Genomic DNA, 12,373 nt, shown 5'->3' with positions numbered 1-12,373 from the left:
TTAATCATGCATTTGTCTCTGCACGAAAATGGAGATAGCTACTAGCTAGTGTACTTCATCTAAAGACAATTTCAAAAATCTATCAGTGCATATATAGGGGGAAAAAAAGGAAAGATAGGTGAGTTGCACTCACATTGTTTAAAGAACTGTGTGTATGAGCTTAATTAAAGCTAGTCCACTGCTACTCAGTATCTAGGAGTAATGAGTAAAGAGGAAAATATTATATGCGCTGATCTATTTGGTACGCTAAATGCGTAGGGCGTGTTTAGCTCGCGAAAAGAAAATTTTTAGCTATCACGTTGGACATTCGACGGGATGTCGGAAGGAGTTTTCGGATACGAATAAAAAACGAATTTCATAGCTTGCGTAAAAACCGCGAGACGAATCTTTGAGCTTAACTAATTTATTATTAGCACATATGGTTACTATAGCACTTATTGTTGATCATGGAGTAATTAGGCTCAAAAGATTCATCTCACGATTTTTCCCCTAACCGTACAATTAGTTTTTTCATCTATGTTTAGTGTTTCATTTAAGTGTTCAAAGATTCGATGAGATATTTTTAAAAAAATATTAGGAACTAAACGGGCCCTTAGTAGTAGTACTACTGAGAAAAATGGACTAACTACTGCTGTAGGTGACCAAGAAATAGACGGGTCATGCGATTAGTTCGTTGTTAGCCTGAAACGTGACAGCTTGGCTTTAATGGCGTTGGGATTACGAAGCCCCATATATAAAGTATGGTAAATGATTTGGGAATTTTGAATCAGAGTGAAATTTTAGGTGGCCTAAATGTCCAGGTAATCTGGATGAAAATGACATATCCACCACTTTGTTTAGCCCAAGTTATATAACTCTTTCTTTTCAGGATAGTCGTCCACACTCTAAAGCAACATCCATATAAATTAATCCATCCAAATCTTGCATCGTCACCTGTACACATCTCCTTTATTGGAATTTATCTCTTCGTGATTCTTTCGTCTTTTGCATTAGTGTAGATGATCATCTGTTTTTTTTAACCAATTTGCCCTTCTTTAATTTGTCTTCCAAACACACGTATATATGCCTGACGCTTGTAGTGTTTTTCTTTGTTGCACCTTTACCCCCAAATTAAGAATAACCTTAATTTCTTCGCTATAAAAAAATAATAAGCTAAATTAATTACCAAACTATATTTATTGGTGTGGTGTAATTTTGCGCATTCTTTCTATGTCTCTAAGATTGTTCCATTCCTCGTATATCCTTGTGATTTCATTTATATCTCTTGCATGCTCTTAGTTACCATGAGTTAGCCATTATTTTTTAAAATAACTTTATTGCATTTTGGTAAAATACTAAAAACTATTAATGTTCTATGTAGGATATTTGAGTTGTGAAATTGTAGGAAGTGACTGTGGGTAATACAGATTAGGGGTATTAGTTCACCCTTTATCTATTTGTATACGGTAGAGGGTATAGATAGAGTTAATATCATGTACATATCGCTTTAGGTAAGAGAGGTCTTTGTGTTCTAGTTAAGAGAGGTCTTTGTGTTCTATTGTCGAGCCGTTAGACCCATTCGAGTATTGCCAAGTACCATGGAAACAGTGCTTAGATTGTATGTGCCTCAGCATCCGATGCTTATAACCCTGTCGCTTGGTATATAAAGGGAGGTGGGCACTTCATCGAGGAGATATACAACTCGTAGATATTTTATCCAAATACACAAGACTAAATTCTAGCCAGCAAGACTAGGGTTGTGGGATATCTGTACTAGGGGTATCCGGGATATGTACATGTCTTATAGGTTAGGAGGTACCGAATAGAAAACCAACATTATCTTATATTAGATCGGTTAGAGCTTGGTTACATCTGGGATTGCATGCCGAGATTGCTAGACTCTACCGTATCTAGGTAGGGTAGATCTTAGTCCTATCAGATTATGACTCTATCTGTAAGCCTCATCCCTGCTATATAAAGGGGACAGGAGCACCCCTCAAGGAGCATGTCATATTCAGATTGGCTATTTCCTAGTTGATATGTACATAATTGAATGCAATCGCTAAGTAGGAGTAGGATATTTTCTTGCTAGCCGAGAGCTTGAACCTGGGTAACCCGGTGTCTTCATCTAACCAACGTTCTCTACGCCTCGTTAGCCACCCCATATATTACTGCCTATCCAAATCATCAACAATAAGGGATTGACATCTTCCTATAAATATCAACGAGGCATGTGAAAATTTGAATCTGTATATTTGTTTATTATTTTAAGTTTAACATCCTATTTTTGTGGAAGCTTTGAGTTTAGTTTTAGTGTTAACCTTTCAAGGGAGAAAATTTTAGTTGTAAAGCCCTACTTATTGGTGCATGCCAAGTACAAAGCTAATTTTAACATTGGTCTATGGTTCCGTGGGGCTTGCTAGGATAGGTGTATAACACAAACACATCGTGATAAGTATTAGCTGAGATGTATTAAAAATACATAAAAGCATAACTTAAAAGTGTAGAACAAAAACATATTACAAATGTCACATGTTATAAGTTTTACAAACAAGTTACTGCTATAGTTTTTGTCTTATTACATATCAATTGAATCGACTATGGAGTCAGTTGCATCCTAGGCTTTGTTCGTGAGCGCAAGGGGCTTTTTTGGGCCATAGTCAATGGCAAACCCCTCAAAGATAGCTTGAAAATATGCTTGTTGTTAGAGGAATTTGGTGATACCAAAGGCTTGCTTTTTCCATCCATGTTGTTTCCTTCATCTCCTCTGCCAGCCGAGTGGGTGCGTCTTCTAGCCTTTGGAGGACATCGTTGAGTTCCATCGAGCAAAGACCAACCTCCGAAGGATGGACCATCTCCAACACAAGGATTGCTTTTAACGAGCTTGTCTCGATTGGCTTCCAAAGTGGCTAGTCGGGCTTTAAGAATTGTAACCTCAGTCCTTATTTTCAACTACAACTTTGCTAATATAATAGATCCGATTGTATCAGGAATAGTCTTAAGAAAAGATAAAAGCTTACTTAGGTTTATTTACCTACTAGCTCGACTACTGGTGTATCCTTGGTCTTCTTCCACACGGAGCACTTAGCATCAGGAACTGCCTTTGAGGTTGTCAATTTAGTGCACCCAGCGACCAAACTAGCACTCAGCTTCTTCAGTTGCTCGATTTCTATTGGTTATGTTGTAAGGAAGAGAATATAAGAAATGGTTTAACAGTAAGGTTCAAATAAAATAGAGACGAGTCACTTATGTGAAGCTTACATCCAATGGTGCCCCGAGCTGACATATTAGCCTCTCAGAGATCTTTTATCTCTCCAAAGTGCTTGGCTTCACTAGCTCAGGCTCATTGAAGAATTTTGTTTCTGTATGGACTAATGGATTCCAACTGGATGTCAGTGTACTCGGCTTCGCTGCCCAAAAGACTTGTCGAGTAGTGTTACATTTGCAAGATGTCATTGACGTCGGCAGAGTCATCTACGGTGATCACGTCCTGCATATCATCCCTAAAATCTCACAAGACTTTGAAAGGATTGGATGATTCCTCACTAGGTGTAGGAAGAGTGGGATAGGTCAGGGGCTACCTTGGGGTTTCTTCTATGGTGACATGAGCAACAACAATAGAGGGACTAAAGGAGACTACAGGACTAGAAGAAGGAGATGGAGTGTACCCAGGAGACTCTAGGACGTCTTCAATAGTCAACACGTCATCATCTCGAGTTGCCCATGTCTCGACTATTGGATCCTTGCAAGTCAGCGGATTGACATGGGGAGACGGAGGATGGACTAATTCTTCTTTAGCCGACTAGTTGGTGAACAGATCACCAGTCAACACATCACTGCTTGTAGGGATATTTTTTTGTCCTGAACTAGGGGTTGAGGACCTACGTTGAATTAAACCAAACCTAGTTGGGTCCATATCGCTAGATGCTCTGTAATCAAGCACGTATACGCTTCAAGATGATGAAGTTGTACAAGACAAGAAATTATTGAATACTACAAAATTAACTAGTTGACTTCTGTAACCAGAAGGTTTCACTCGTTTGAGTGGTGGAGGACCCGAAGACCTTGTCGGGTTAGGGATCCTAAGATCATTCAAGGACTCTAGCAGCTCAACTTCTGCGTCTGGGTTGATGACTTCCATTTTATGCAGCCTCGTCGACAAATGGGGAGGAAGGGCTTTGGCATAGAAGTGTGTCCGGGAGGACAGGATAGGACAACATGGCGATCTTGGAGATAGAATGATGGGATCTCCATAGATTCAAACATCGGAGACTCTAGGTATACGGACCAGGTATCTTGCCACACTTGGCCTCTCACAACTTAGAAGATAAGACATATTTAGTTCACATCAGAGGGAACTCCGATTAGTGGACTCTATCAGATAGAGGGAATTTCTGCATACTCTAGTCTCTTATACCATGTACTCCGATATATTTTCTCTGTTGGGACAATGAAATGTCACTAGGGACTCTATTCACTCAGATCGAATACTCCAGTCAATTTTCTGGGTTTGACATAACCAACGGGAAAATTCCAGTGACTTCCAAACCTTCCAAACTCCTTTGCCCATTAAAACCAACAAACCAAGTTAAATATTTAAGGGCATACAATTTTTTTCTGTATATTATAATTAGGAAAAAAATTCTTCGATGGCATTGAGCATTCAATTCTTCCATTTCATATCACTAGGTATGCTCCATAAAAATTTAAGCCTGAAAATTCATATTTTGGTTATAAGTATAAGCCAAAACAAAAAGATGATGCTCTTCAGTTTAGAAATAAATAAATAAAATTTGGGCTCTTCTTCGAAGGGGGATAACCTCTTTCATTATTGGCTTCTTGCGTAAAGCTCCTCGGATCGACATTGTTGGTACCAAAATTCTTATATACTCAAACATGCACACCACCTTAAAAAGGCACAAAAAATGACTTCGACATGGTTGGACTTTAAAAAGCCTGTTTGCAGCAGCTAATCTAGCTTGCAGTAGCACATCTGGAATGATGGAAAGAGGGGGGGCTACAAACAGTGACAAGGAATCATTCCTGCATAACTTTCAGGTTGTCTTGGAACGCAATGTTGTCGATCATCATGACACATACACACTATCTATACGGCACTGCACACTCACACGTCTGAAAAAATCGTACAGCCAGAACTGTACCAGATGCGCAGATATATGTAGGTATAGGTATAGGTATATGTATATGTATATGTACTCCTATTGGTGCGTTGGCACGAAGTGAAATGATGCACATCCTGATTAAAGGCAAAAGAATTGAAACAAGGGGGGGTTGGTAGCTCGATGCCACCTGCGCCTTTCGTGCGCTACAAACGAACCTGTAGCATCATTGTGTGTCCTGTCTACAAAATGCATTTAGGCGGTTATCCACGCACCCAATAAGTAGGCTGCCTTCCGTAAGAGGGGAATGGGTTAGTTATTCGACGCGAGAAACTTATATATGATTAATTAATTGTTAATTATTAAAAAAAATATAAAATAGATTAATATGATTTTTTAAAACAATTTTTCTATAGAAAAATTATGCAAAAAATACACCGTTTATCAGTTCAGGAAGCGTGCGCATGAAAAAAAAAAGAGACATTAGTTAACTTATTATGGTAGCCGAACGCTGCCTTAGTATACTTTCTACTTTCTAGTTCTATTCGTTCCATAATTCCTAACTTATCGTTAACCATAATTTTCTATTATAGCAATAATATATAAAAATAAATGCTTATTTTTATTAAGTATTGTACTTATTAATGAATTGTTTACATATATATATATATATAGTCATAGTATCTTTAACTAAATATTTTAAAATTTATTAATATTTCAAATTTTAAAAGATTGACCCTCTCAATTATATCATAAACCCTATGGAACTATGTAGAACTAGTTGAATTTATATTTATAATTTTTGGTTGAATCTACTAGCCCGTCTAGCTCAGTCCGTAGAGCGCAAGGCTCTTAACCTTGTGGTCGTGGGTTCGAGCCCCACGGTGGGCGTTTGCCATTTTTTTTTACCTTCTTCTCCGTATTTCCTATGTATATATGCGTTATCTTTTCCCTCTCTTTACCACAGTAACAGATTTGCTGGAAGATTTTAGCCACACGGAGCCCAATAAGCCCACGAGCACAACTCTAGGCCCATGAGCTCTACAGAAACGCTAGCCTACAACAAGTCCAAAATCATTCATGCAGTGATGCTGCTGTCTGAATTTGACCGATCATACTTTCTTTTTGGGCTACAAACCACTCTACTGTTCAAAATTAGACAAATTAACCTATATAGGATACACATCTGTATTAAATTTGATATCTAAATTTTTAAAATAACTTTTATATATAACTTGTTTTTTAAAAAAACTATTTAATCATTTGAGGAGCATGCACACGAAGAAATAGAATACAGATCAGCAGTACTGTCCGCAGAATGCGGACTGTCTGTACTTTAGAGCAGGAATCGCAGACTATAAGCCATATATAAGCATATTTTAAAGAGATAAGAGGAGAGAGAATAGAGGTGGGCTACTAATTTATAACCAGCTGCATACGGATTTCAAGACACAGTGGTGTATGACATGTGAGACTATGTAAGAATGTTTTGTAGATAACTATTATATGAATTGGCTATTAGATTGAATATAGATGAATTGGAGCCAGTAGTTGGCTATACTATTAAACTTGCTCTTTAGTAACATGGTAATTATATTTTTGTTTAAAGAGAAAATCTAACAAATGCCATTGACAAACGCTTAATTCTAAGAAATGCCATCGACGAGTGTGAGCTCTAAGACATACGAATTTGTCTAAGAAATGTCATCGCCGTTAGGATTTCATTAACTTTTTCCGTTAGGTGCTATAGTATGAACAATGTTTTTAACGGCGGAAATGGACGGAACCCTAGCGGCGATGACATTTTTTAGACAAATTCGTTTGTACGATATCATTTTTTAGAACTCGCGTTCGTCAGTTCTTAGACTTAAATATTTGTCAATGGCATTTTTTAGATTTTCTCGTAAAATGCCGTTGCAGGCAAGACGGAGAGAGCGAAACCGGTCACCTTGTTTTATTGCCCTCCCGGGCCGGCCCATAGACCGTCGACACCATTGGACCGGTAAAAAACCGGACGGTTCAGTTTTGTAGTAAGACCAGGTGAACCGTTGGAGTCTCGGTTCGCCGTCTCATCTGATCTGCTAACCGTCGGCATCGCCGGCGAGAGGATTCCCCCCATCTACCCACCCCCTCCCCTCCCCCCCTCCATCGGCGGGATCCAGTGGCTGCTGCTCCCCGCCACCGACCCAGCGAGCAGGGCGAGCCACTCACGCTCACCTGGGGCGTGTGTGGTTGTGGCCGAATTGGGAATTCGTGGGGGATGGAGGAGCAGTTCATCCTCCGCGTGCCCCCCTCCGTCGCGGAGCGGATCGAGCGCCTCATGAACGAATCCGCCGCCGCCTCCTCCTCCTCCTCGGAAGACGCGTCCCTAGACCTCTCCTTCTCAGGTGCTCGCCCGCCCCACACGCCCCTGTTTCCCCCCTCTCCAGTTTCACCTTTCCGTCTGCGCCTGTGCTGTTTGGCGAAATGCGTAGAACGATCGTTTCTCCGGGGCAGTTCGAGGATGTCGCTTAGGTCATGGTCCTTTGCTCCAGATTTTGCACTAGCACATGGAATCGTGTTGTATTAGCGGCGCGGCAAGAATTTTGCTTTCTTGCTCATGCAGATTGGTAGATAACCAACCATTAAAGGGCATTGTTTTTCGAAGCTTGTGGTTTTTGTGTGGGCTACCAGTTGCCGTAATCGTCTTTACTTGTAGTGATCTGCGATTTGTGACATAAGGAGTAGTCAATCTTACCTTTCCATGGACAGATGTGAGCAGCTGATGTCGTATTTAAACGATACATGATTAAGGGGATGCTTATGACAGCCACTTCCACACTTTAGGATCTTGGAAATCCTATTTCCTTATATCCTTCTGTTGGCACTTCCTTTCTTCTTCCTAAAATTGTATTATAAGGGTTCCACTCTCTGAATGTTTAACTTGCCATTTAGTCCAACTGCCTAATCACTGTTGGCAATATAAAAGGTCACTAAGTTCAGTAATTATACTTTGAAGAATAGTTGAGGCCTTCTCATGATGACATGCAATGTTCTTACTCGACAGCTTAATACACCTTAGATGCTGAAAAATATGGTCTTTGCTAATATTGTCTAAAGTATTATCCTTAAATGTTCACCTGGATGGCTGCCCAGCCCGCCTAGGTGGCAACTAATCGCTAGTCAGTGGCAAGATGTCCCATTTACACCCTAGTCATTGCATTAATTGTATTGCCGCCTAAATGGTCCTAGTAGATCGTAGGTGGCTTGGATGGGGGTAGAGCTCAGTGTATTCGGACGGCAGAAGGAGCGATTAGGCCCTGACTGGCAATGGGCAGGTGACCAAAATTTGCGGTGCAATGCACTGCGATGAAAAAAGAAAGCATGTGCTCAGCTGCATTATAGAATGGAAGGGGATTAGGGCTGCCTTATCTGCCTGTGAACCAGTGATAACGCCTCCTCTCTCTTCCCCTCTCAGCTCAAGGCAATATTGCCATTGCTGTGCCGCCAAGATCTTCCCCTTCTATGTCTGTTTGTCCAGGTTTCTAGGCAAGTGAAGGTGTGCCACTACCATGCCACCGTGCTCTTCCCCTGCTCATCTGCTGCTTTACCTCCTCGCTATTGATGGAAGGTGCTTGCGAGGGTGGCACTGATTGAAGCCACCCAACCGCCAGGCCTGGGCAGCTCCACTATGATGCTGGCCAGCTCCTCCACTGCTGAGCCCGCACGATCGGATCTACATTCTTCAGCAGTGCCAGCCAGCAGCTCAGACTCTAGCCACTAGGGGTGGGCATTCAGTTCTACCTCTATAGTTTGGTCCGGGTAATTCGTCTAAGAATGTTTCAGTCTCTAAACATTAAACACCAAACTTGCCAACAAGAATTATCTAAGCGACAAGTTGGTTACCCGATAATCAGGTCTCGGTCTTCAGTCCGACCGACTAGACTGAGCACACATTGCAGGCACATGGCGTCTCAGCGTATAGCGATAGCCAAGCCACGGTGTGGAGTAGCGATGGTAGGCTGCAGTATCTCAGTGCATAGCGATGACATCTCTATATGGAGAAATGGCAACCACCGATCTAATGACTGAACACAGAGATTTTGGTTTTTTGGGGCTTGCTCTCGGTTTATTTCAGTTTGGTCTTTGGTTTTTATGCCCGCCCACCCCTACTAGCCACTCCCAGCTCAGCATACATTGGTATTTTCTGTTCAAAATGTGTATTTACATTGGAAAAAGTAGAAAACTCACCTAATCCACCTAGTCGCCTCCAAATCAGCCTAGTCTCTAGTGGGTACCCACCTGATTAGCGACTAGCCCTAGGTGAACACTAGCTTTCAGACAATGTTCTCTTTATGTTTGACTGATACTACTTAAATTATAATACTCTAGTATTGTTATCAGGATATGCAAACTTCATTTATATTTGTTTAACTTGTGGGATGATGGTATTTTTCATGCTATAGAGGATGGAAGAAATGGCACATTTATGATTGGAAATGAAAGCTTTTCTGCATCACTCTTGGATCTCCCAACTGTTGTGGAGTCATATAAGACATATGATGATTCAGTGCTAATTAAAACAGCTGATATTGGTCAGGTAAAAGAACAAGTTTTGTGTGTAAGATTTTTTTTAAAACTTTAGGTACTTAAGAATCTTCTGTTGTGATTTTAACAGATGATTATGGTAAGAGAAGGAAATGATCCTGCTCCAGAAGGAGTTGAATCTAAGCATGGTCTTACTCCACCAATGAGGGATGCACGCAGACGGCGTTTCCGCAGGGAGCCTGACTTAAATGTATTGAATGCCTTCCGTTTATCTCTATTGGTTTCCCGTGTTCATGGAAAGACAAAGACTTTGTCAATCGTAACAGTTATTGTTCTTTTCACTCTGTAGGCAGAACTTGTTCACCGAGTGGAGAAGGATCTCATTCATATTATGCATGGACCATCTAGCAGTATCCTTTCGTTTTGTTTTCTGGTTTGCTAAATTCTACCATATATTCCCTTAACACACATCATTTTCATCATCAGTCTCTAGTTCATTCAATTGAAATAATCATACTGCAACTAGTCATCCATTCTATGCCATGTCTACAAATAAGCATGATTTCTTTTCACTATCTGTGTCCCGATCAGTGTATGCAAAAATTCCTTGATTCAGTTGATAGACCAGAATGCTAGTGCAATTCTAAGGGCAGGAGAAGGTGGTGATCGTAAGAAAGCTGCACCAACTCCAGCAACGAAGCGTAATGTCCAACAACCTGCTGCAAATGGCGAAGAAGCTGAGCCAGAGAGGAGTGACTCTGATGAGTCTGTCGACCCATAGAATTCAAGTGGGCAGGAATGATAAAATAATCCTGCTCCAATGCCCGAGCAGAGCACACACTTGACTTAGCAGTTCATATTAGCAAACGTAAGCTCTTTTAAAGGGCTCGATGTCACTGTTATGGTTTGTTAATATTTACATATCTATAATATTTGATGCGACAAATGTAAAATCCTTTGTGATACTGCAGTAACCAGTGTCTCCGTGGAGTACGGTAACAGTTACCGGCGGTAGCACCCTGTGAATATACACCAAATTCAAAAATTTAGAAATATTTGTGGAAAGAATGGCAAAAATTTCTGGGAAGCGCTTGTAAAGTAGTTTGGTGTTAAAATTTTCTGAAAATAACAATTCCCCTATCAAATTTTAAACTAAAAACCGAATAGGAAAAAATAAATAAAGGTTTGAGGGGAAAGTATTATATTTTATTTCTATTTTTCTATTTTTTAACAATGATCCCACTAGCTTGCGTGGCATGTTGTCATGGATATTTTTTATGCTCTATACATTTATATTCATGACATGGATAATATTTGGCTGTATCACTTATAGTTCTATCATAGACACTACAGTACTTATATAATGGACATTATATACCTCCTACTAATTATATTATATTATATTGTGGTATATACATGAATTTTAAATTTCAATTGTCATTAATAATTATTTGAATATCAGTTAGCAAGGTCATACCAATTTTTCTATTTACAAACCAATATGTCCTACGTGTACCAAATATATCGTAGTATTTATTTCCTGTTTTTTCATATTTCTTTTATTTTTTTAAGATTTTCTTATTTTTATTTTACCAAATAGACCATGGTTTTGAGCTCAAACCACATATTATCTAAAACCGTGGAGCTTGAAGTCAAATTTCATCGAGACGAATTTGTCGTGGTTTTCATGGTAACTGCGGTGCCGACGGACGACGGTAACAGCTCAAATCAAAGTTTCATAAATCCTGGACAATACTATTACCCTTTGGATGAGACCATATGAATGCTACTGGATAAAAAGATGTTAATGCTCCAGGGTGAACCAGGCAATCAGTATAGTTTGTGTTTCTAATTGCCTAGTTGAGTATTGCCTTGATCGACAACATCAATCCCTACCTCTTTTTTCGAACAAGATGGTGGAAGGCGGGCGGGCTCATGGACTATATAATTTGTTGGGCCTCAAGCCCTCAAGGTATTGGGCCAGAAGCAATGATGTTGGAGCTAATACTTCAGGCGGGTAGGACAGGCTAGCATGTCACCTATAACCTTAGGCCCCATTTGTTTTGGAACCATAGCCCATCCGTTCTTTGAATGGAACTGAATCCGACCCTTTAGGTCCGTAGCTGGCCTATTTGGTCTATAGGCCAAGGAAACAGGCCACCGTTGACACATGCCGCAATATTTCTATTCAACTATTTAAGAAGAAGAATACGGGCAATCATTTTATCATTTAATTGAAATTAATTTTCAGTAATGTACAAGTATAGCTCCTTGATTTTATATAAAAATCGCATGTCAAGTAAATATGTTAAAAAAAACCACATCCTTTCATATCTGAAGCATCACATCATCGCTTATGTAGCCTTCCACAAGTGAACATGGCACTAAATAAGTTACAGAAATTTTTGTTGTGCAACGTAAATCAATAACACCAAAATTGCAGCCTTCCAGGATCAAATATCATCCACAAAAATCGAATTGAGCATCACAAAGATATGGGTATCAGATTGAGCTAAAAGTAAATGCAGCCTTATTGGGCCGAACATCGCACCAAACGAGCTAGGTAGCCAAATGTCTTCCATGCAATGATGATTGATGAACAGACAAATCCTCTATTTGGCACTAACAAGCCAACGTCAATTGAATAGTCAAAGTTCTGTAAATAAACATGATAGAGAGATCAAATGGTCGGTATGATCGTATTATCATTTATGACATCACACAATATTATGGGAAATTTAAGCACA

General features: G+C 39.9%; 1 protein-coding gene and 1 non-coding gene across 2 annotated transcripts; both read left to right on the top strand.

The window, feature by feature from the left end:
* Positions 1 to 5,917: 5,917 nt before the first annotated feature.
* Positions 5,918 to 5,990, top strand: TRNAK-CUU. The gene has a single exon. It is a non-coding gene; the product is annotated as a tRNA-Lys (tRNA).
* A 1,260-nt stretch (positions 5,991 to 7,250) lies between these two features.
* On the top strand, positions 7,251 to 10,671 carry LOC102716411 (transcription initiation factor TFIID subunit 7-like). The gene is made up of 5 exons (XM_006654217.3): positions 7,251 to 7,486; positions 9,545 to 9,678; positions 9,757 to 9,876; positions 9,976 to 10,036; positions 10,250 to 10,671. The coding sequence occupies exons 1-5, from the start codon at positions 7,360 to 7,362 to the stop codon at positions 10,405 to 10,407; spliced, it is 600 nt and encodes a 199-aa protein (XP_006654280.1). The 5' UTR covers positions 7,251 to 7,359; the 3' UTR covers positions 10,408 to 10,671.
* Positions 10,672 to 12,373: the final 1,702 nt, after the last annotated feature.

Source organism: Oryza brachyantha, chromosome 5 (genome assembly GCF_000231095.2).
Source record: "Oryza brachyantha chromosome 5, ObraRS2, whole genome shotgun sequence".
NCBI classification, from domain to species: Eukaryota; Viridiplantae; Streptophyta; class Magnoliopsida; order Poales; family Poaceae; genus Oryza; species Oryza brachyantha.
The sequence above is the reverse complement of the archived record's forward strand: the minus strand, read 5'-3'. Positions and strand labels throughout refer to the sequence as shown.

What these genes read in the sequence shown, in the direction of transcription:
- LOC102716411 (XM_006654217.3), top strand. Translation starts at nt 7,360, where the DNA reads ATGGAGGAGCAGTTCATCCTCCGCGTGCCCCCCTCCGTCGCGGAGCGG. An exon ending in GCAGGGAGCCTGACTTAAAT is followed by an intron (nt 9,877 to 9,975) that starts GTATTGAATGCC and finishes TTCACTCTGTAG; the next exon opens with GCAGAACTTGTTCACCGAGT. An exon ending in TATGCATGGACCATCTAGCA is followed by an intron (nt 10,037 to 10,249) that starts GTATCCTTTCGT and finishes TTCAGTTGATAG; the next exon opens with ACCAGAATGCTAGTGCAATT.